A 21,660-nucleotide genomic window follows, 5' to 3' on the forward strand; every position below is an offset into this window, starting at 1 on the left:
TATATATATATATATATATATATATATATATTCAGTATTTGACTTGCTCAGTTATTCCAGTTAATTGTAAAATCAGAAGTAGCCTGTGTGTATTATTGTTAGGTAAAATGAAATTATCTTTATTGCTGTTAGGAAACTTAGTATTTTAAATCTATTATTTCACTTCTCCAATAACTTAGGCTTTTGTTTCTCAAGGAATAAAAAAACCTCTTGTTTATGCCATCTGTAAGAATTAAGATGATGGGGAGCTTGCTTAAAGTCAAGCCCCTGCCTCTTTTTTTTTTTTTTTTTTTTTTGAGACAGTGTCTTGCTCTGTTGCCCAGGCTGGAGTGCAGTGGTGTGATCTTAGCTCACTGCATTCTCCACCTCCTGGGCCCACATGATCTTCCACCATCATCCTGAGTAGCTGGGACTGCAGGCATGCACCACCACACCTGGCTGAGTCAAGCCCTCTTGTATGAAACTTTATGACGATCCCTCATTTTAGTTATTTTGACTCTTTCCAAAATGACACTCAGAATATATATTTAAAAGAAAAGTTCATGTAAATCTCCCAAGATTTCTTCCTTACCTTCAGAAATAGTTAACCATAGTTACTGTAGTAAGTTAGAATTGAAGTCTCCCTTGGAGGCATCCTTCTTCTTTTTTTTTTCCTTTTTTCTCTTTGAGTGACTTTGATATTAGAGGCATTAGTCTGTCATTGTGTACATGATAACTCAGTTTCCTGATGACAGCAGTCATCAATAAAGCTAAATATTGTTTTCTGAGACAGAAAACTATGAAATATGGCCAATAAATTTGTTTACTCCAGACATAATACTTTGGTATTAAGAGAGTTAATTTTATGTGTTACTTTTTATCAAACTATTTAAAATAAAATTTAAAATTTTTTCAGCTTTGTTAGCCACACATCAAGTATTCAGTAGCCACACTTGGCAGTGGTTACCATATTAGAAATGCAGAAAAGGAACATTTTTGCCTTATGTATGTGTTGATTTACTGAGCACGAGACCAGTACATGATGTATTTGTTCCCTACCTGTTCCTTTTCTCTTGCACAGTGTGGATTACCATACCCTCTTCCTTTCTCCTCCACCCACCTTTCCCCTTTAAATATTGAAGACTTCAAAATCGTCTTTGGAGAAAGTCATAGGCCACAGACTGTTTCTGTGCTTCTGGGTTCTGTTCTTTCGGGCTTATCCTTAACCTTGGCAAAATAAATTTTTAAATTGATGGAGACCTGTCTCCGATACTTTTGGTTTACAGAATTCACCTATGTCCTGGAAGCCCGGTTTGAAGTTATCCCACCTTTTCAGACTTAACCAATGTATACTTTACAGGTATTCATTGTTGTCTGCTTGTAACTTCTGCCCCTTCTAAAATGTGTAAAATCAACCTGTCACACAACCACCTTGGGCACATGTTCTCAGAACCTCCTGAGAGCATGTCATCAGCGTGTCCTTAACCTTGGCAAAATAAACTTCTAAATTGAAGGGAATAAAAAGGAACATTTGTATCATCACAGAAAGTTCTATTGCACAGCACAACTCTCTGCAAGAGCAGGACTAAGGATTTAGTAAGTCATGACTTCAAAGTGGTGGTGGGGGCGGGGAGAGTGTCTTAGCACTCATTTACATATGGTCACCTGTATCCTCTTTTTCAGTATGATGACTAGTCCAGAAAGAACTACTGTTTACCCTCTCCAGAGAATAAACGCCAGAATTCCAGGGGTAAGGGGCTGGCAGCAGGATGGTGTTCAGGAGGGAGTCTAGGAATCTCAGTGCTTCTTGGACTAATTTCACTCATTTTTCCTTATTTGAACTTCCGTATTTCGTGTCTTCTTGTCCTGGTGGATAAGAAGAGTCTTGTCCTGTTCTTTTTCTTTTTAGTCCCATTTTTATAATTTCAGTGGAGTTTTGGTAGGGAGATGTATATATTCAACCTCCACCTCCTTTTTTTTTTTTTTTTTTTTTTTTTTGAGTCAGTCTCTGTCACCCAGGCTGGGGTGCAGTGGCATGATCTCAGCTCACCACAACCTCTGCCTCCCGGGTTCAAGTGATTCTCCTGCCTCAGCCTCCCAAGTAGCTGGGACTACAGGCATGCGCCACCATGCCTGGCTAACTTTTTGTATTTTTAGTAGAGACAGGGTTTCACTGTGTTGGCCAGGCTCGTCTTGACCTCCTGACCTCATGATCCACTCACCTCGGCCTCCCAAAGTGCTGGGATTGCAGGCATGAGCCACCATGCCTGGCCTAGCTCCCCCATCTTAATACAGGACCTGTGAGGCCCTGAACACTGCTGTGAAGTGGAAATGTGCTGAAGATCTTGTCACTCTCATTTTATTTGTTGTCTCAGCATTATTTCTCAGAGGCATCAATTAAAATAGCCAGAAGCCCACATACTTTGTCGTCAGTCATTCTATTCCTGTTGGCCCTTATGCGAGGCGTGGTATAAAGTAGAATCGTGAACCCAGTTTTTATCTCCCCAACTCCTTTGAGAAGTTGGTAGAAGTAGGTAGGTTGAGAAGGAAGCTAATGACTTTTTTGCCAGTTTGAAAATTTGTGTTTGTCTCTAGTATCCTACATTCAAATATTTCAGACTTCAGCTTAGAAAAATAATTTTTAAAATAATTTTCTGAGGTAGTTAAAATAGCTTCCATCCTGTTTTCTCTATTAATAATAAGGATTATGTAAAGTTTAGTTGGTGTTAATTATGTAGCCAAGGTCAGGTGTCTTACTTCAGTTTAGTAGTGTAGGAAAAGACCACCATTTCTAATATTTTGGTTTAGGAGGTCAGTGCATTTAGTTTTTGGACTGGTTCAGTTGTTTACAAAAATCAAATTAGAAAAATTTAACGCTCAAGTTTCAGAGGTTACTATCCTTATGCTAGAATTGAGAGAATTGTTATTTTAAGTTGTGTTCTGTCCTTTGCAACTGAAAATACCCAGTATTCCATATTCTTTGTAACATTTACTTCTCTCTGTGTGAGTAGTATCATTTTTAAAGAAGCTTACACTGAGTGATTCTTGAGTAGTCAGAAAGGGCCTCAGATGTGTTGATTTAATCTCTGAATCATTATTTTACAAAAGCTCTGCCAGAGTAGATTCAGGCAGGTTTGAGAACAAGTTAAAAACTGGTAGTCAAGAGAGAGAAAATGTAGTGAAGTATATTTTTAACAGCTACTTTTGACATGGGGGTGGAGCTCTAAGAGCAACTGTTCTCCAGTGGTCACTGGTATATGGAGAAACTGAAGTTGTGGATAACATATCTTTTTAAGGTAATCACAAACCTCTTGTTATGATAGCAATCTATTTTTGCTCTCAAGATTTTCCTTCCCATTTGTGCAGCAAACTTGGTGCTTATATTCAGAGGATCCTTTAATGGTCTTTATTGTTAAAACCGTGTACTTGAATATCAATAACTCTTAGAAAATTTTGTAAGTAAAAACTAAATTTGATTTTGCTTTTTAAAATAAAGTTTAGATTTCTTGACAAATGAGCAGTTAAATCTAATAACCTTACATTTTAGAGAAATACTAGGGTTGGGCATGGTGGCTCACACTTGTAGTCCCAGCACTTTGGGAAGCTGAGGCAGGAGGATCACTTGAGGCAAGGAGTTCAAGACCAGCCTGGGCAACATAACAAGACCCTGTTTCTACAAGAAAAAAAAATTAAAAATTAGCCAGGTGTGGTGGTGTGTGCCCGTAGTCCCAGCTACTCTGGAGGCTAAGAGGATTGCTTGAGCCCATGAGGTTGAGGCTACAGTGAGCTATGATTGTGCCACTGCACTCCAGCTTGGACAGCAGAGCAACACCCTGTCTTCCCCCTCCAACAACAAAACAAAAACAGAAATACTAAAAGAATGGGTCTGATGGGAAAGGATCTTTTAAGTAAAAAAAGTAATGAATAGTGTAAAGCAGATGATTCTATGTATTGGTGTTACAGCCACTTTTGTTTTAAAATTCAACGTGTTGCTTTGTGATAACAAATCCAAAATTAGTACAGGAACTCTTATAATAGATAAACTATGATTCAGTATAATTGCCTTTTTTTAAAAATTTGTAATCCTGTATATTTTATTTTATTTGAAATCCTATTTCCAGAAAGAGTCCATAGGCTTTGCCAGGAGTCCATGGCACACCCAAAAAATGCTTTTGACTTTGGGCCTACTAGTATCAGTAAAATAAAATATTCTTATCACTGCTACTTCCTTATAAAAATTATGCCTGTAGGCAAAGAAGCCTATATAGCAATGAGCTACAATTTTATTAATTTCATGAAATTGCAGAGCAGTCTTAGTAATCATCACCTGGAGCTTACTGTAAATACAGACGCTCAGACTCTACCCCAGATATTCTGAATCAGAATCTTTAAAATCTGCAGGTGATTCCTGTGGACATTAAAGTTAGATAATAACTGATCTAGTTCACTCCCCTAAGTACTGTTAAAGGAACTAATTTAATTCAGAGATATGGAATGACTGGCCAAGGTGACAGAGCTAGTTAGAGGAATGTGGATGGATTGTTGCTCTCGTGGTTTTAGTGCTTTAATATATCTTCTTTTGGTCTCTGAGATGTGAATAAATTGCTGTTACTTTAATCATTATCTTCTTTTCATCCTTCTAATCTTTACTCCAGATTTCCAGTTCACCAACTAGAGGCAAAGATGTAGCAGAGCTACCAGCTTATTGAGAGTAGATACACAGACACTGGAAGAATGGTGTTTAGAAGGTCAGAGCCCTGGACAGTGTTGGGTCAGGCTTTAGGGTTAGTATTCCATGCTCTCCCAGTCTGCCTCTTGGTTTTAATTTTACTGTGTAAAAATCATTATCAAGAATCTAGGGACCGCAGCCATGCATGGCAGCTCATGCCTGTAATTCTGACACTTTGGGAGGCTAAGGCAGGCAGATCACTTGAGCCCAAGAGTTCGAGACCAGTCTAGGCAACATGGCAAAACCCTGTCTTTATAAAAGATACAAGAATTAGCTGGGTGTTGTGGCATGCACCTCTAGTCCCAGCTACTCAGGAGGCTGAGGTGGGAAGATGGCTTGAACCCAGAAGGTCAGGGCTGCAGTGCGCCGTGATCACACCACTGCACTCCAGCCTGGACGACACAGAGAGACCTTGCCTCAAAAAAAAAAAAAAAAAAAAAAAAATCTAGGGTCCAGTTGTTTAATCTTCATTTCTTTTCTCTCAGTGCAATTTTAAGGATGTGGTAAACCGTGGTATAACAATTTAAGTCTATTCTCTAAATCTAACATATACTGTATCTTGTGGGTTTTTTATTATTTTTACGGGCAAAATTTAGTATTATAGTGTTACTAGCCATGAAGAGCCATACTACTCTAATATCTAAGTTTCTAAAGCCACCACAGTGGAGAAATTAAGGAAAGTGAGCATTTGGCATTATTAATTAGCCTCCTGATCACCATACCATCTCCTTCCTTTCCACCTCCCCTCTCCAGTCCAGTGATTGTCAAGTACAATTGCTTACACTTATGCAATATCAACACCCATCACTGCCTCCTTAGCACTGCTGCCACTACCCTAGTGAAGCCCATTAACACCTCTTGCCTTGCTTGCTGAATTCTTTTAGCTGGAATGCCTACTATAGTTCTCTTCCTCTTCTTGTTCTCTTATGCATAGCTTCATATATTTTCCCAGAGCACAACTCTGTTCCTCTTATTCTTTTTAAAAATATCCAGTCTCCAAACTCCTAAGCCTTCTGTTGGAGGCCTTTTTCATCTCACCTCGGTGCAAGTCTCCAGTTTCCTTCTGCCATATCCTCCTCTCATGTTGTATTTGCTGAATTCTCTTAGTCAGGAACAGTCTTTTCATCCTTTCAGTCTCCTTGTTTTAGAGTGCTTTTAAGTCGGCATGAAACTCTACCTAATGACCTGTCTTTCTGTTTAAGCTACATTCTTTAAATTTCCTTCCATGGGAGTTTATCAAGGAATAAAATATTGAAGCTTTATATATGCTGTCTTTATCTTCTCAATTAGTCAAACTAATGATTCATCTGACTCATCTTTTATTTTTATCAGGGTAACGCAATAATGAATAAGACAGACACAGTTTATCTTAAGGAACTTACAGTTTTGAAGAACTTGTAGCCTTCTTAAGGAGATGATATTAATTACATAATTTTAAAAACAGAGCATTGACATGGTGAGAGGTGCTGTGTGGTAGAGATACATGATCTTATGGGACCATGTGATACTGGTTTTGACCCAGAAGACTGAAGACTTTTCTGCATAGTGAGAATTGATCTGACATATGAAGAGTATTAGCCAAAGAACTATAGGGAAGTGCTTTCCAGGCAGAGTATATGGTATGAGCAAAGATGAGCAAAGGCCCTGAAGTGGGTGGGAGCATGGCAAATACAGATGACTGAAGGAAGGCCAGGGTAATGAAATTGCAGTGTATGTGGACTATGAGATAAGGCCAAAGAGGTAGGCACAGCCAGATGGAGCATGTTAATTATTGAGCTGAGTGTGGTGGCTCATACCTGTAATCTCAACACTTTGGGAGGCCAAGGCAGGAGGATAGTTTGAGGCCAGAAGTTTGAGACCAGCCTGGACAACATAATGGGACCATGTCTCTACAAAAAAATTTTTTAAAATTAACTGGGCATGTGGCATGTGCTTATAGTCCCAATACTACTCAGGAAGCAAGGTGGGAGGATCACTTGAGCCCCAAAGTGCAAGGCTGCAGTTTGCTATGATCATGCCACTGCAGTCCAGCCTGGGTGACGAAGTGAAACCCTATCTTAAAAAAAAAAAAAAAATTGCTATTTTTTTTAATCTTCAGGTCAATGGAAAGCCACTGGACTATTTTAAGTATGTTGATCAGGTTCATGTTTATGTAGAGGATGAATTGGAGGGTAGAGGTGATGGGTACTTGGTATGGGCAGTCTTGTTGTATTAGAACTGCAATAACAAATTCAGAATCTCAGTGACTTAACATGGTAAAGATTTGTCTCTGTCACGCAGAGTCCAGAAGGGTTGGGCAGCCTTCTTCCATCATGAAGTATGCCTACCAGGATCATCTTGGTGGGAGAAAACAGAGCTTTAAGATCACTTTTAAGTTTAATTTAATTTTTGATGTTTTAAAAACCATTTTATTGAGGGAGGATTCACATGTAGAAAGTTGTATGTGTTTAGTTTATTTAAAGATCACTTTTAAAAAGCCAGGACTAGGAGTGGCTTATGTAACTGTGCCCACCTTGGCTGTGCAGAACTCAGTCATATAGCCCTGGCTCAGCTTTCTGGGAACTCTGGGGATGCATTCTTTCCTGTTCAGCCAGAAAAGAGAAAACAGTATGATGCACATATCCTAATCTCCCTCCTCTGCAACCAGTTGAGAATTTACAACAGTCTTGGTAAGAGGCAATGGGAGCTTGGACTGAGGGTGAAATGAGATGAATGTCTTAGAGAAAGATGAAAATCCAAAGAGTAAGGTAATGGGGAAGGAGTTGTTAACATCTGTTAGGCTTGGAGCCTTATGTGACTACAGGAGTGGTATAGCTACTGCGAAAGGAAGACTGATTAGAAATGGACTAGCTTGCTTTTTATTTTAGACATGTTATGTATCGGATGTCTTTGAGACATACAACTGGAGATGTGAGATAGGAAATTGAATGTAAAGACGGGAAGCTCAGAAGAGCAGAAGTTAGAAGAACATGTAAGTCATTTGGCTTAGCTGGTTGAAAGCTTGAGCTTGAGTAAACTCTGCGGAAGAATGCAGTTTGTTCTTTCCTTCACACTGCCATCAGCCTCTGCTTTCTGCCATGTTGCCTGCCACCCCCACCCCTTGACCTCAGCTGACCTTTTAGAGGTCCCCAGAGCCCTTTTCCTTGTCCCTTTGGAACTCCCTGTAATAGCTATTCTGACTTGTTCGTAGTATAGTAGTAGATTGGAGGAGTGCCCTCAAACCGGTCCTGCTCCTGCCTTGTACTTCAGGGAAAATAGAATCTTTCAGACAGTTTTTGGCAGTATATCTTCCTTCCACCTCAAAACTGTCATTTTTCCTTCCTCTCTATTTTAGAGAAAAAAATGTATATCTTTTTCTTAGACTAACTCTCCCATCTGTGCTCTGGATCTCTGTTTTTTAGATCTCTGACATTGTTAATTGCATGAGTGATATCTACTCTGGAATTACTTGAATCCGGGAGGCAGAGGTTATGGTAAGCCAAGATGGCGTTATTGCACTCCATCCCAGGTGACTGGAGCGAAACTCCATTCCCTTCCCCACCCCCCACTCCCCCAAAAAAAAAAAAAAGGTATCTCCTCTGGAGCCAAATTGCCAGAGTTCAAATCCCAGCTCTGCTATATTTCCTCTGTGACCCTGGGCAAGTTATGCCTCAGTAGAAAAATTTGCATCTTTAAGATGCAAATAGTGATCATAGAATTGTTGTGATTTAGAAGTGTCTGGCAGTAGTAAGTACTCAGGATTTTTTTTTTTTAATGTTTCGGCTCTTCCTCTCTTGTTCCTTCTCTTAAACATCTAGCATAGTTATATCTCCCCAGTCATAAGACAACTTTCATGAAGTAGCATTCAGTCTTCCCTTTTTCCTTCATTGTTAACCATCTTAGTTTTCTGTCTTTACCTCTTCAATTCCCTGTGGGTCCTCAGTCCATTATGGTTGACTGCTGTCCCATTCCTCCAATCTGTTGAAATGTTCAGAGTCCCGGTTGCCAAGCCCAGCAGGATGTTTCATTCTCTCAAATACTGCACAGTTGGATGTTAATGACCTTCCTCCTCAAAATAGTCTCCCTTGCTTCTAAGATGCTGCTTTCTTCCTTCTTACTTTTTCTTCTTAGTTTTCTGATTACTTCTTTTTAGTGTCTTTGATTGGTTTCTTTTTCTTTCCTTTTAGTTTTTACATACTCAATGTTGAGAAACTAGATTGGTTTCTCTTTTGCTGCTTAATGTTGGTGATGTGGGCTAGTCCAAGGTACGTATTAGGTAAAGCCTTCCCGTGAGATCCATGCTCATATTTCTGCCATTGTCTGGTCGTCTCCACCTAGATGCCTTGTACAGTCTTCAGAGTTAAAGTGTCATACTGTGTGGTATTTCCTTTTCTGGTCATATATCGCAGTCTAGTTACTAATCCTGGGGCTTCTCTGATACCACTCTTTCATGTCTCATTCAGCTATATTGGTTTGACTTTGACATGTCCTTGAATGTTTTTGTTTTCAGCCCTACTACTGTAGTTCAAAGCTTGCTTCTCTGAATGTTTGTAATTGTCTCAAAAGTAGTTTTCTGCTTCCAGTTTTTGTGCCAGTTTCTCCTTCATACTATTCAGTGTTAATTTCCTCAAGCACAAGTGTCTAATGGTATGAGAAACCTCCACAGACATCATTTCTGATAGAAAAAAAGACAAAATTCTTCCTTACTGAGGCTTTTAAGGAACTTGTAAGTTACAGCTAGATTTGGCTGAGATTTGTTTTGTAATTGCAGAATACACATTTACTTTGTTTTCTGTTACTGGTACGTGGTTGATTTAATTTACAAATCAATTTAGAAAGTTTAAGATGCTTAGATATTGATAGATGTGTTCAAATATTGGTTGATTCAATATAAGGCTTTAAATGTTGCCTTCATGCTTTTAGAAATTGGTTGTTGGGTCAAATGTGACTTATTAATCAACATTATGGACTAGGGCATTAGAGGCGTTGGAGTCCGTTTCTAGTTCTTCAGTTTTTGTTGCTTTGAATATTTTATTCATCTATTGCAAAGTGATTCTTAACTTGCCTAACATAAGATACATTATAAAAATCAGAAATATACTACTACTAAAGCTGTAAAAGATTTAAGAAAAGTGCTCTTTTTAAGTAGGAATGTGATATCATTGTGTAGTTTGAGTTAGTTTCCTAGTCTTAATTCTGTATCTGCCACTTTATTAGAGTGAATGTTCATTTATAAACAGAATATGTGGATTAGATGGCATTGGAGTATATTACTTAGAGATCTTTAATGAATGAGATGATGAAATGGCCCAGTTACCTTAACATTAAGTAAATGCTAGGATCTTAGTGTATCTTTCCCAGAATTCTTGCATGCATTTTAAAGTAACAACTTTATTTTTATTTGTTTGTATAAATTTATGGGGGTACAAGTGTCTTTTTGCTACATACATGGATGGTGTAGTGGTGAAGTCAGATCTTTCAGAGTATCCATCACCTAAATAGCATACATTCTACCCATTAGTTAATTTCTTATCTTCCCCTGGCCCTCCACTGTCTGTCACTTCACAGGCTATGTCTATGTGTACACATTATTTAGTTCCCACTTACAAGTGAGAACGTGCGGTATTTGCTGTTAACAACTTTATTGAGGTGTAATTCACATACCGCAAAATACAGTTCAATTCAGTGGTTTTTCAGTATATTCACAGTTGTGTATGCATCACCCCAGTCAACTTGCAGAACATTTTCATCACTCCAGAAAGAAACTCCATACTTATTAGCAGTCACTCCCCATTCCCCTTTTTTCTCAACCCCTGGAAACCACTAGTCTGTCTATGGATTTTACCCAGTTTGAACATTTCATATAAATAGAATCATGAAGTAGGTGGCCTTTTCTTTCTGGCTTCTTTCACTTTGCACAATGTTTTTCAGGGTTCATCCTTGTCATAGCGTGTATCAGTACCTCATTTTTTTAATGGCCAAGAAATATTCCATTTTATAGATACACTACATCTTAAAAATCAGTTTATCGCTAAATGGACTTCAGGATTGTTTCCACTTTTGGTCTATTTTGAATAATGCTGCCGTGAACATTTGTGTACAGGTGTTGGTGTAGACACATTTTCATTTCTTTTGAGTATATATACCTAAGAGTGGAATTCCTAGGTAAGGTGTTAACTTCATGTTTAACTTTTTGAGGAACTGCCAAACTGTTTGCCAAAGCGGTTATACCATTTTATAGTTACACAGGAGCACGTGAGGGTTCCAGGTTCTCCATGGCCCCACAAACATTTGTTATTGTCTATCTTTTTTATTTTAGCCCTCCTAGTGGGTGGCTCATTATGGTTTTGATGTGCTTTTCCCTAATCAGTATTGACGTTGAGCATTTTTTCCATGTCCTTATCGGCCATTTATGCATCATCTTTGTAGAACTGTCTTTTTAAATCCTTTAACTGTTTTTCAGTTGGAAGTATTTGCCCTTTTGTAAATTGTTGAGTGGTAAGGGTTCTTTATTCTGACAAGTTCCATGTAGGATTTTTGGATGTTTTCTCTCATTCTGTTGGTTATCTTCATCTTATGTGTATTTTTATTTCTTAAATATTTGACATTAATTTTGGGTATCATTAATATTTTTTCATTGTTTAGTATTTAAATTCTATTGTTTATTATTTATTTTTCTTTTTTAATTAAAATTATAGAGGTGCGGTCTCCCTATGTTACCCATGCTGGTCTCAAAGGTCTGAACTCACTCAAGTGATCGTCTTGCCCTCTGCCTGCAAAGTGCTGAGATTACAGGCATAGCTGCTACACCCAGCCTAAAGATACCATTCTTGACTCCGAGCATGGTTTTACATAAATTGACCATATGACCCAACAATTCTACTCCTAGTTTTCTACCCAAGAGAATTAAAAACATGTCCACACAAACCCTTGTATATGAGTGTTCATAGCAGTGTTAATAGCCAAAAAGTGGAAACAACCCAAATGTCTATCAACTGATGAATAGATAAGGAAAATGTGGGATATCCAAACAATGGAATATTATTCAGCAGTAAAAAGAAATGAAGTAACCAGGCGCTCTGTCACACACCTGCAGCCCTCGCTACCTGAGAGGCCAAGGCAGGAGAACTGCCCAATTCCAGGAGTTCAAGATTGTAATGTGCTATGATCGTGCCTGTCAATAGCCACTAGGCTCCAGCCTAGGCAACATAATGAGACTCCATCTCTCATGTACCCCATCCTGCATCAGGGCTGAACATTCCAGATACTTAACAGCTCCCACCTGCTTAGCCAGGGAAGGGCTTTGCTGAGGTGTCATTGGCACTCTGCTCCTTCAGCTTCTTCACTGTCTCAGGGTCACTCCACAGGTCCCTTTTGGTGCCTACCAGCAGAACAGATACATTGAGGCATTGATGGGAGACCTCTGGGTACCACTTATGCCTCTCATTGGCATAAGAAGGTGAGTTGCCAATGGAAAAACAAATGACAAAGATATTGGTCTAGGGATAGGAGAACGTTTGCAGTTGGTCATACTCCTCCTCTTGGCCAGTGGTGTCCCACAGGTTCAGGCTGATAATTTGGCCATTACAGATGTCTGGGCACTGTAGTTACCAAAGACATTTGGGATATACTCCTTAGGAAAGGCATTTGTTGTATAACTGATGGGGAGGCAGCTTTTTCCTACAGTCACATCTTCTACAACCACACATTTGATTGTCTGCATTCCTCCCTCAGTCTGATCATCCTCTAGTGCCATTCAACCACGACCGGCAGAACCTCCTGGGCATCTCTTGTTGGGCCTTATAATTATTGCTTTAGAATAGCTAACAGGCAAAACAAAGTAGTTAATGAGGCATAAAAATTATGGTTATAGTAAAGTTAATGTAAATAGCACATTCCTCAAGATGAAAAAACTAAAAACTGGTTTAAGATCACTTGTGCTATTAAGATCTTGTTTAATTGTTCCTTATCTCAGAACAGCACGTATAACATAGTGGAAAGTTATTTTTCTGGTCAGTATAATCCCAAATAAAGCTACTCTCTTTATTATAGCAGTAGACATTTTTAAATTTATTTTAGTCTTAATTTAAAGTTTGGAATTTTTTTTTTTTTTTTTTTTTTTTTTTTTGAGACGGCGTTTCGCTCTTATTACCCAGGCTGGAGTGCAATGGCGCGATCTCGGCTCACCGCAACCTCCGCCTCCTGGGTTCAAGCAATTCTCCTGCCTCAGCCTCCTGAGTAGCTGGGACTACAGGCACGCGCCACCATGCCCAGCTAATTTTTTGTATTTTTAGTAGAGACGGGGTTTCACCATGTTGACCAGGATGGTCTCGATCTCTTGACCTCGTGATCCACCCGCCTCGGCCTCCCAAAGTGCTGGGATTACAGGCTTGAGCCACCGCGCCCGGCCCTAAAGTTTGGAATTTTTAAGTAAAATTTTAATGGCAAGTGACAAATACTGAATATTGATCACATAATTTTGAAATGTGAGTAGAACAAAGACCTCTTAATCTTTAATTAGAGAAAGAGATGCTGTAGGGATGAAAATTTTCCAATCTAGCAGCTATGACCATCAGTAATACTGTGTATTATGAAAGGAGTTTTAATTATCGTCAGTATACAGGACTGGGAAGATGATCTGCCTCTGGTCAAGGCTCTAAGCAACCTGTGTAAGAAGAAAATAATCCAGCACCTTAGGAGACACTTCTTCTAAGGTTCTAGGGTAGGAGAGGCTGCTATAGTTGAATCTTTCCTTAACCCTGTGCAATAGTGGTGAATGGCATGTATTTGTGATCTTTTAAAAAGTTTGATGTCTAAAAGTAGTGATTACAACTCAAATTTCTAGTTTTTTTAATTAGATTATATACCTTTAAAATTTGGAATGTATGCCAATCTATAAGCAGAAGTTAGCATTTTACAATGAGCACAATAAAAATTGTAAGTCATTTTCTCATGTATTTTCTAACCATAGGCCTCAGGAGTGCAAGTTGCTGATGAAGTATGTCGTATTTTTTATGACATGAAAGTTCGTAAATGCTCCACACCAGAAGAAATCAAGAAAAGAAAGAAGGCTGTCATTTTTTGTCTCAGTGCAGACAAAAAGTGCATCATTGTAGAAGAAGGCAAAGAGATATTGGTTGGAGATGTTGGTGTAACCATAACTGATCCTTTCAAGCATTTTGTGGGAATGCTTCCTGAAAAAGATTGTCGCTATGCTTTATATGATGCAAGCTTTGAAACAAAAGAATCCAGAAAAGAAGAGTTGATGTTTTTTTTGTGGTAAGCATGTTAGTGTTAGCACTTGGAAAACCAGTTCCAGCACCAAAGTCATTTTTATTCAAGCTATTTGCAGTTGTTGTCATTTAATTTTTGTTTACAGGTTTCATAATGTTACCTCGGTTGATGTTTATGGGAGCAAAACTAAATTTTCACTACTTTCTGTCTACCTCTTATGTGACTCTCAGTAATTGATTTTTGTTGTTGTTGTTTTGGTGGGGAAGGGACAGGAGGCATCCTCTGAATATACTCCTTTTATAAGCTAAAATTTCCTACTTCTTTTAAGTTTCTTACTCATAAACCAAAACCCTACTTTTCCAACGATCCGTACCAGGAGCCAGCCTTCTACTCTTTTAAATATGCACCCTTCACTTGTACTCTCCAGTCTGCTACTTTTGAAGAAGTTAGTATCATTCCCTCCCTGCTATAATTTGCTCTACATTTGCACTGTCTAGTAGTGTAGTCCCTAGCCATATGTGGCTATTTAAATTATTTAAAATTAAAAATTCAGTTTGTTTACAGAATGAATTACCACATTTCAAATGCTCAGTAGCCACATCTGACTAGCGGACACCTTATTGAGTAGCACAGATACAGAGCATTTCCATCACTGCAGAAAATTCCATTGGGCAGTGATACTCTAGATAGTGGAAAAAGTGCGATAAAGTTATTTTTATAGACTTTTTCTTGAAATGTTGTTTAGTTATTCTGGCCTTTTCAGGTAAGTCAGTATTTGAGATGAAGCTTTAGAGGAAAGTCACACCTGGATCCCTCATTTATTGAATATTACACTACATTCCTTGAATGGCCAGGAATAGAATACTCTCTAGTTTCTGAGGGGAGGGAGAAATGGTAACATCATCTGATTTTTCAAGAGAATCCTTGCCCCTCTCAAAAAAAAAAAAAAAAAAAAAAAATCAGACACGCCACTGCACTCGAGCCTGGGCACAACAGGGCAAGACTCCGTCTCAAAAAAAAAAAAAGATGATAACTCGAAGTCGCACCTCACTTAGCCTTTACTGCATGCACTTGATTAAACCAAGTTGCGGTGAGGAATGAAAATATGAGATCAGGGTGCACGTATTCAGGCAGGCAGCTTAGAGTCCATTGAGGCTGGTACATAAGACCGAAAATTGACAATGATTTGAATGCAGGTGCATTTATTAAACTTTATTTCTACTACATGTCAGCTGTTGTGTTAGGGCCTGTGAAAACAGCTGTGAATAAAACAGGTAAAGTCCCTGCTTTTCTGGCATTCACAGCTCAGTGGCAGATAGTCCAGTTAATGGTTTAGGCTTTTAAATTGGCCAGTGTTTTCTTAATTTGCAGGGGTTTTTTTTTCTGCTTTTTATGTATTTTGTAATTATGAAAATTATACATTCTTATTAAAAACATTCGGTAAATAATAGAAAAGGAAATTTTGTGTTAGTGCAATGGTTTATTTTGCACTATTGTTTTAAGAAAAGTTAGAACCTTATTTAAAGGCATTTTCTGTAACAAGCTCTGCCCAAGGCCCAGGGAGTAGCTCTTAAAGTAGTTTAACAGTTTGGTTAGAATAAAATCAGAACAGCTGATGCCTTTTTGTTTCTGACCTATTTTCATAAGACAATTACCCACTCTGTAGCTCAAACATCTGCCAGTCCTGAGGTTGCGATGGCTTTCCTTCCTTCACTGGACCTTAAGATTGGGAGGAATAAGCCTCTGAGAGACAGAGACTGCCCATTTCCTGTTTCCTAAGAATAGAGTCTCTGTTCACTAGGGTAAGGAGTATACTAGGTGAGGGCCACATGCCAGGGCTCATGGTTGTTGAATGTCCTGGATATATGGCAGCTAAATGGAATTATTAAATGCTCAGAAGTATTTAACTATACAGTAATGTCTCATTTAGTGACCATCAGCAGGCTCTTGGAAACTGCAACTGTAAGCGAAACAACATACACCAGGTCCTCAAATAACATCATTTCCTTCCATGTATTTTTGTTACAGCACTGAGAAAGGTTTTGGTATATGTCATTTTGTTTTAAGTCACAGGCTCCAAGAACCGATTGAAAACGTTAAGTGAGGACTTCTGTACTGCATCTTCTCTGTGATAGTTTGGCAGTGTGGTATGAGGGTGGGCCTGCGGGTTGGTGTACAGAGGAAAGAAGGACTCGCAGGCAAGCAGTCTGTGGGACAAGGGTTTCTGTGCATTACTAATATTCTTAAGTATCGCTGTTGAAGAAGGTGTTGTGACACATATGCTGTGCCTCCAACACACTTCCATTTTCTGAGGGGGAAGGCGCTCAAATTTTATAAATACAAGATAGTAATAATATTGACAGTTAAGACGTGATTATTGGTGAGTTGCCATTTAGAAATCTTTGTGAAAGCTTTATGTAGAATCATGACATTATACAAGTGGATTTAATATTTTTTCAAGAGAATTATTGAAACTTGGACTCCAAGATCTATAATTGAACATGTACTGTTGTGTTAGACTAAGATGGAGAACAGCTACCTGTGAGATCAAAACCTGCTGTTGGAATAGATGACGGACTGGAGAGGTCTAAGAAGAAGAGGACTTTTATTTGTAGTTTATTATTTTTTTCTTTTATTTTTTTTTGTTTTTTGTTTTGATTTATTTTTTAGAAAACAATCTGAAGCAAAGATGCAAAAATATTAGCATTTAATTCTGGGTCACACATACTTACAGATTATTCTCTGTTCTTTTCTGTATTTTAAAACCTTTTTCCAACTAGAAAAACTGTTAAAAACCTTGTGTAAATAAGATTATCAGCCTGAACCTAAGCCTTTATTAATAAAAAATAAAAAATTATTCTAAAGAAAAAGAATTGGTTTATACAGTGAAGTACTCAGTGTTGGTTCTTTCATTACGGCCACTTTAATCTAATTTTTAATTGGTGGCTGTGTTTTTCCATCACTGGTTCTCTTTTTTTTCCCACCCTGGTTAACCTGAATGATTCTGTATTCACCTGTCTGTAGCATTTCCCCTCTAAGCTGCTGGGGAGGTAGAAAAAATGTGTAGTTACAAACAAAATCTCTTAAGGAGATTCTGAGGATTCTCACCTTGACACTGAAGTAAATGTTTAACACAATGTACGCTGTACTTTCTCTAAACCACTTTTTTTCATTTTTGGCGTCTTTCTATCTAGGGCACCAGAACTAGCACCTCTGAAAAGTAAAATGATCTATGCAAGCTCCAAGGATGCAATCAAAAAGAAATTTCAAGGTATGGTCTAAATTACTTCTGAATATGTAGGGTATGGTGACCATCCAGAATGGGGCAGCAGCTTTTCTGAGAAGTACCTCATTTTCTTGCAGAGCTTCGGGCACAGGAGAGAAGTGCTGCTTGTTTTGAGAAAAGCCAAGGTTGAACCTGGCTTTCCATGTGTCTTCTACTTTGTGCTCCTTGCTCTAGGACTGCACAGCCTATGTTTAATAACCCTGCTCCCTTCACTTTGTCTATATATATTGTTTATTCAGGCTGATTTTAAACTAGTTTGAGGTGCTGCCAGTTTTCTCACATAGAAGGTGGAGACTAATTGTTTTACACTGGGTATAATAGTACATTTGCTCTTGCCTTTGAATGTAGTTGTTATAATAAAGTTGCAAAAAGGAAGTGTTCCTAAATGAGAAAGGATGCTCTTTTCTCCAGCTTTACTGTTGAATGGCATGATTTTAGGTAATTGATTCATCTGTGTCCCAAGGAAAGTGCACCCACTCCTGAGCTGGTCAGTTCTATTTGACTTGCTCCTGGGTGATTGGGATCCTGATGAGATGGCCTGGCCAGACTCCAGCCAGGAGAAAATGTTGGTATGATTGAAAGAGCATGCATGGGGCAAGTGCCCAAAGGCCTGAACTGAGGGCGAAGCCTGTCTAACTGCTGTGTGGCCTTGGCCAGAACTGCTTAACCTCCATGGGCCTTGATTCTCTCAGCTGTAGAAGGGGAGACTTGGTCTCATGTGTGCGCTTTAGTTTAAGAGTTTGCCCTGCTACCTTCCTGCCATGGCTATTTCCAAACAGCTGAGTGAGCCAAGGTCACAAGGGCTTGGCCTGATGTTGGTTTTGTTTTGTTTTATTGTCGCTGGGTTTTATATTCTCATGGTAGAACAGGTTGGTAGCCTGTTTTACTTAGGAAAACAAAATTCTTGCCTCCTTTCCCAAGCCTTGCTGCTGCATAGTTTATTGCCGGGTCAGGTTTTTGTGCATTTGGGTTAATGCCTGGCATCCCCTAGAAGTGTGTCACTGGACTGCTAACTGGTGCTTTTAAATGATTCCTTAGCTTCAGCACTTTTTCAGCCCATCCAAAAGTTTCAGAGTAGATTCCTTATTATTCTTATTCCACATTGCCTTTCAGTAAAGGGAATTGCTTTGCACACTTGATTTGGTGATACTAAAAGACAGTGACCGGCCGGGCACAGTGGCTTATGCCTGTAATCCCAGCACATTGGGAGGCTGAGGCAGGTGGATCACCTGAGGTCAGGAGTTCGAAACCAGCTTGACCAACATGGTGAAAACCTGTCTCTACTAAAAATAAAAAAAAAAATTAGCCCAGTGTGGTGGCACATGCCTGTAATCCTAGCTACTTGGGAGGCTGAGGCAGGAGAATGTTTGAACCCAAGAGGCAGCAGTTGCAGTGAGCCGAGATCACACCATTGCACTCGGGCCTGGGTAACAAGAGTGAAACTCCGTCTCCAAAAAGAAAAAAGATGGTGACCACGCTACCTTTTTTCTAATGAAACCATCTACTGGCTTTCTCAGCTCAGTCCTGAGTAGCTGAGTAGTTCAAAAGCTGACCTACTGTGCTTTCAATAGCTTGAGAAATAAATGGTCTTTAAATGATGGGAATAACCATGCAGCGATTTAAAAGACAGTGGCTGTTTACAGAGAAGCTACTGTATGTAATCCATAATTGAGCTCATTTTTGCAGTGTGGTGATGTAATTTTTCTAAGAAAGGAATCAGTAACATATTTCACACAGTTTTCATTGTGATTGATTTCATAAATGTGTAGTGTAATATTGAAGAGCCAGCTGTTTACTTTTCAATACAGTTGACGAAATCAGCCGTGCAATAAAATCATTTGTATTTTTACTTATATTTTAAAAACCAAGAAAAAATTTTTTACTAGACCTGCTTTTTAGCAAAGTACAACATATCTGTAGAAAAGTACATGTCACAGAATATTGTAGAATGTGATGAATTTTTCAGAATGAATATAATGGTTATTTCATAATCTAATGACCAGCACCCCAGAAGCCTCCCTGGGATGGCTTCAACTCATAGCACTTCTGCCTGCCCCTTCCTCCTCAAGGTAGCCAGCACCCTGGCTTCTAACAGCGTAAGTTAGCGTGGGCTGATTTTTGTATGCTATACGTATACATATAATAGAATAATGCATTTTTAATCTGGATTCTTTCAGTGAATGTGTTTGTGAGAGCCATCTATCTCGATGCATGTAGTTTTGTAGTTATAGTTATTTATTCTCATTACCGTGTAGTATTCCGTGTTTGTATATACCACGGTTTATCCAGATTATAACTGGTCTTTTAAAAGTTTAATATTAGAGAAAGAGGTAAACTGCTGGCATAATTCTAAATAGAATTGTTTTTCCTCTCTAGGCATAAAACATGAATGTCAAGCAAATGGACCAGAAGATCTCAATCGGGCTTGTATTGCAGAAAAGTTAGGTGGATCCTTAATTGTAGCCTTTGAAGGATGCCCTGTGTAGATCATCATTCAGTGCCACAAATTGAAAGCTTCCATGTTTAATGTTATCCTCTTGCTATATAAATAAAGCAAATATATTTAGGCCAGGGTCTCACTGAGAGGGGGCTGTCTTGTCATCTTTTAGAGTAAACTAAATATTCTGTGAACATATGCAAACAGCCCTAAATAAATCTAAAGTCTAAAGTTTTATTGGTGTGAAATTAAATCCTTATTGGCCAAATGCCTGTTTTGATGAGTTGATTTATAAAGATTTTTGTTAAGCTCAGGATTTTTAATTATGCAGTTCACAAAACAGTACAAGGCCATGTGAAGAGAATTACTATATCTTTATTAACCTCAGCACTTACTTTCTTTTGCTTAGAAAATAGCTCATCATCTGGTTATAATTTTGGCCCAAATTCTTTATTCTTCCGTGAGCTAAGCAGAATAATGGAATATAGTATGTCTTCATAATATAACAACACTAATACACTACTAGTAAGATTAATTCAGGCAGTTTTACTTCTACCAAATGTGTAATGGAGATTGTCTCAAAATTGTGTCCACATAATCCACGCTGATCTTGCAAAGCACTATTTCAAGCACATCATTGGAATACAAGTAGCCCTGCACCTGCTGGTGAGCTCAACATTCACTGGTTGGAAGAGTGACCTGGCATCTTGGAAGTCATGGCGTTTCTTCAGGAGAATGTGCAGTGTCTTGTAACAACAAATTATAATGCAAATTAGGGCTACACTGTAATCTGCTTTGTTAATGAAAATGATAAAATAATATTGACAAGCTAGGACACCTGTGTGGTACCTTTAATTGTATCTCCTTCAGAAGTTTGCTTCTTATTTTATAATAAAGTGTGGAAGAATATTGAGTATATGTTTACTCTGGGCCTGGGAAAACTTAATTTCCTAGAGCAGTTTGTTGACTGTGTGCAGTGTGGAGAAGGTACCATGGTGACACTCACAGTCCCTGCCACTGTTCACTGCCACTTGGAAGTGGTCATTGTTAACATCACAGGCATAACACTTTGAACAATATAGAGATGCACAAACAGTTGAACTTACAAGTAGCAGTATTGGCTTTATGTAATAAAGGAAGCATTTTGGACTTATCTCTTGTGTAATTATTCATGTGTGAATTGGGAATATAGGATTTTGCCTTCCACATTGGGTAAGTCATTGAGGTTTGGGTATTTCCAGTAATTAAGAATTAAGGTTGGCTGAGTGTGGTGGCTCACTCCTGTAATCAGAGCACTTTGGGAGGCCAAGGCAGGAGGACAGTTTGAAACCATAAGTTTGAGAATCGGCCTGGACAACATAGTGGTAAACAGAATTAGCCAGGTGTGGTGGTGCACATCAGTAGTCCCAGCTACTTTGGAGGCTGAGGTGGGAGGATCACTTGAGTCCAGGAGGTCAAGGCTACAGTGAGCCGAGATTGTGGCACTATACTCCAACCTGGACGACAGAGCAAGACCTTGTCTCAGAACAAAGGGTTACAACTCCCTCTGGTGAATAAGAAAGTTGGTGTAAAAGTTGGGAACCTTTTTAATGTTTATTACACTTAATCATGTAAGTGTAATAAATATTACACAATTTATAAAGAATTCACATTTAAAATTTAGAAAATAAAAGGGATTAATTGTACATTGTCTTACCACACACCATCACATGGTTAGCATTTTGATACACAGCTGTGCATTTATTAGATGTCAAAGACTGCATATACTGTGGTGGTCCCATACAATTATAATACTGTATTTTCTGTTGTACTTTCTGTAATTCCATACATAAACACCATTGTATCATGGTTGCCGACAGTATTCAGCATAATCCCATGCTGTCCAGGTTTGCAGCTCAGGAGCAGTAGGCTCTGCCATACAGCCTAGGTGTGGTAGGCTATGCTATCTAGGTTTGTGTAAGTGCAGACTAGGATGGGAAACACTTTAAGGTTGATCCACATGCCAGGCTTTTGTGA

At 38.7% G+C, this 21,660-nt stretch overlaps 1 protein-coding gene and 1 pseudogene across 3 annotated transcripts in view; one reads left to right on the top strand and one right to left on the bottom strand.

Moving 5' to 3' along the window:
• The window catches only part of DSTN (destrin, actin depolymerizing factor), a 35,400-nt gene extending 14,603 nt beyond the window's left edge, over positions 1-20,797 (top strand). For 2 of the 3 annotated variants that reach the window (XM_032248047.1, XM_032248046.1), the window contains exons 3-5: positions 13,659-13,966; positions 17,116-17,192; positions 19,584-20,797. In XM_032248047.1, the coding sequence (XP_032103938.1) occupies positions 13,659-13,966; positions 17,116-17,192; positions 19,584-19,693 (495 nt within the window). In that variant the 3' untranslated portion in view covers positions 19,694-20,797. Of the gene's footprint in view, positions 1-7,575; positions 7,680-13,658; positions 13,967-17,115; positions 17,193-19,583 lie in introns of all 3 variants that reach the window. The other variant, XM_032248048.1, reaches the window with a different exon arrangement.
• On the bottom strand, positions 11,865-12,410 carry LOC116530100 (annotated as a pseudogene).
• Positions 20,798-21,660: the final 863 nt, after the last annotated feature.

The sequence above is a fragment of the Sapajus apella genome, unplaced genomic scaffold (genome assembly GCF_009761245.1).
Source record: "Sapajus apella isolate SASKATOON/1434 unplaced genomic scaffold, GSC_monkey_1.0 scaffold65, whole genome shotgun sequence".
Taxonomy (NCBI): domain Eukaryota; kingdom Metazoa; phylum Chordata; class Mammalia; order Primates; family Cebidae; genus Sapajus; species Sapajus apella.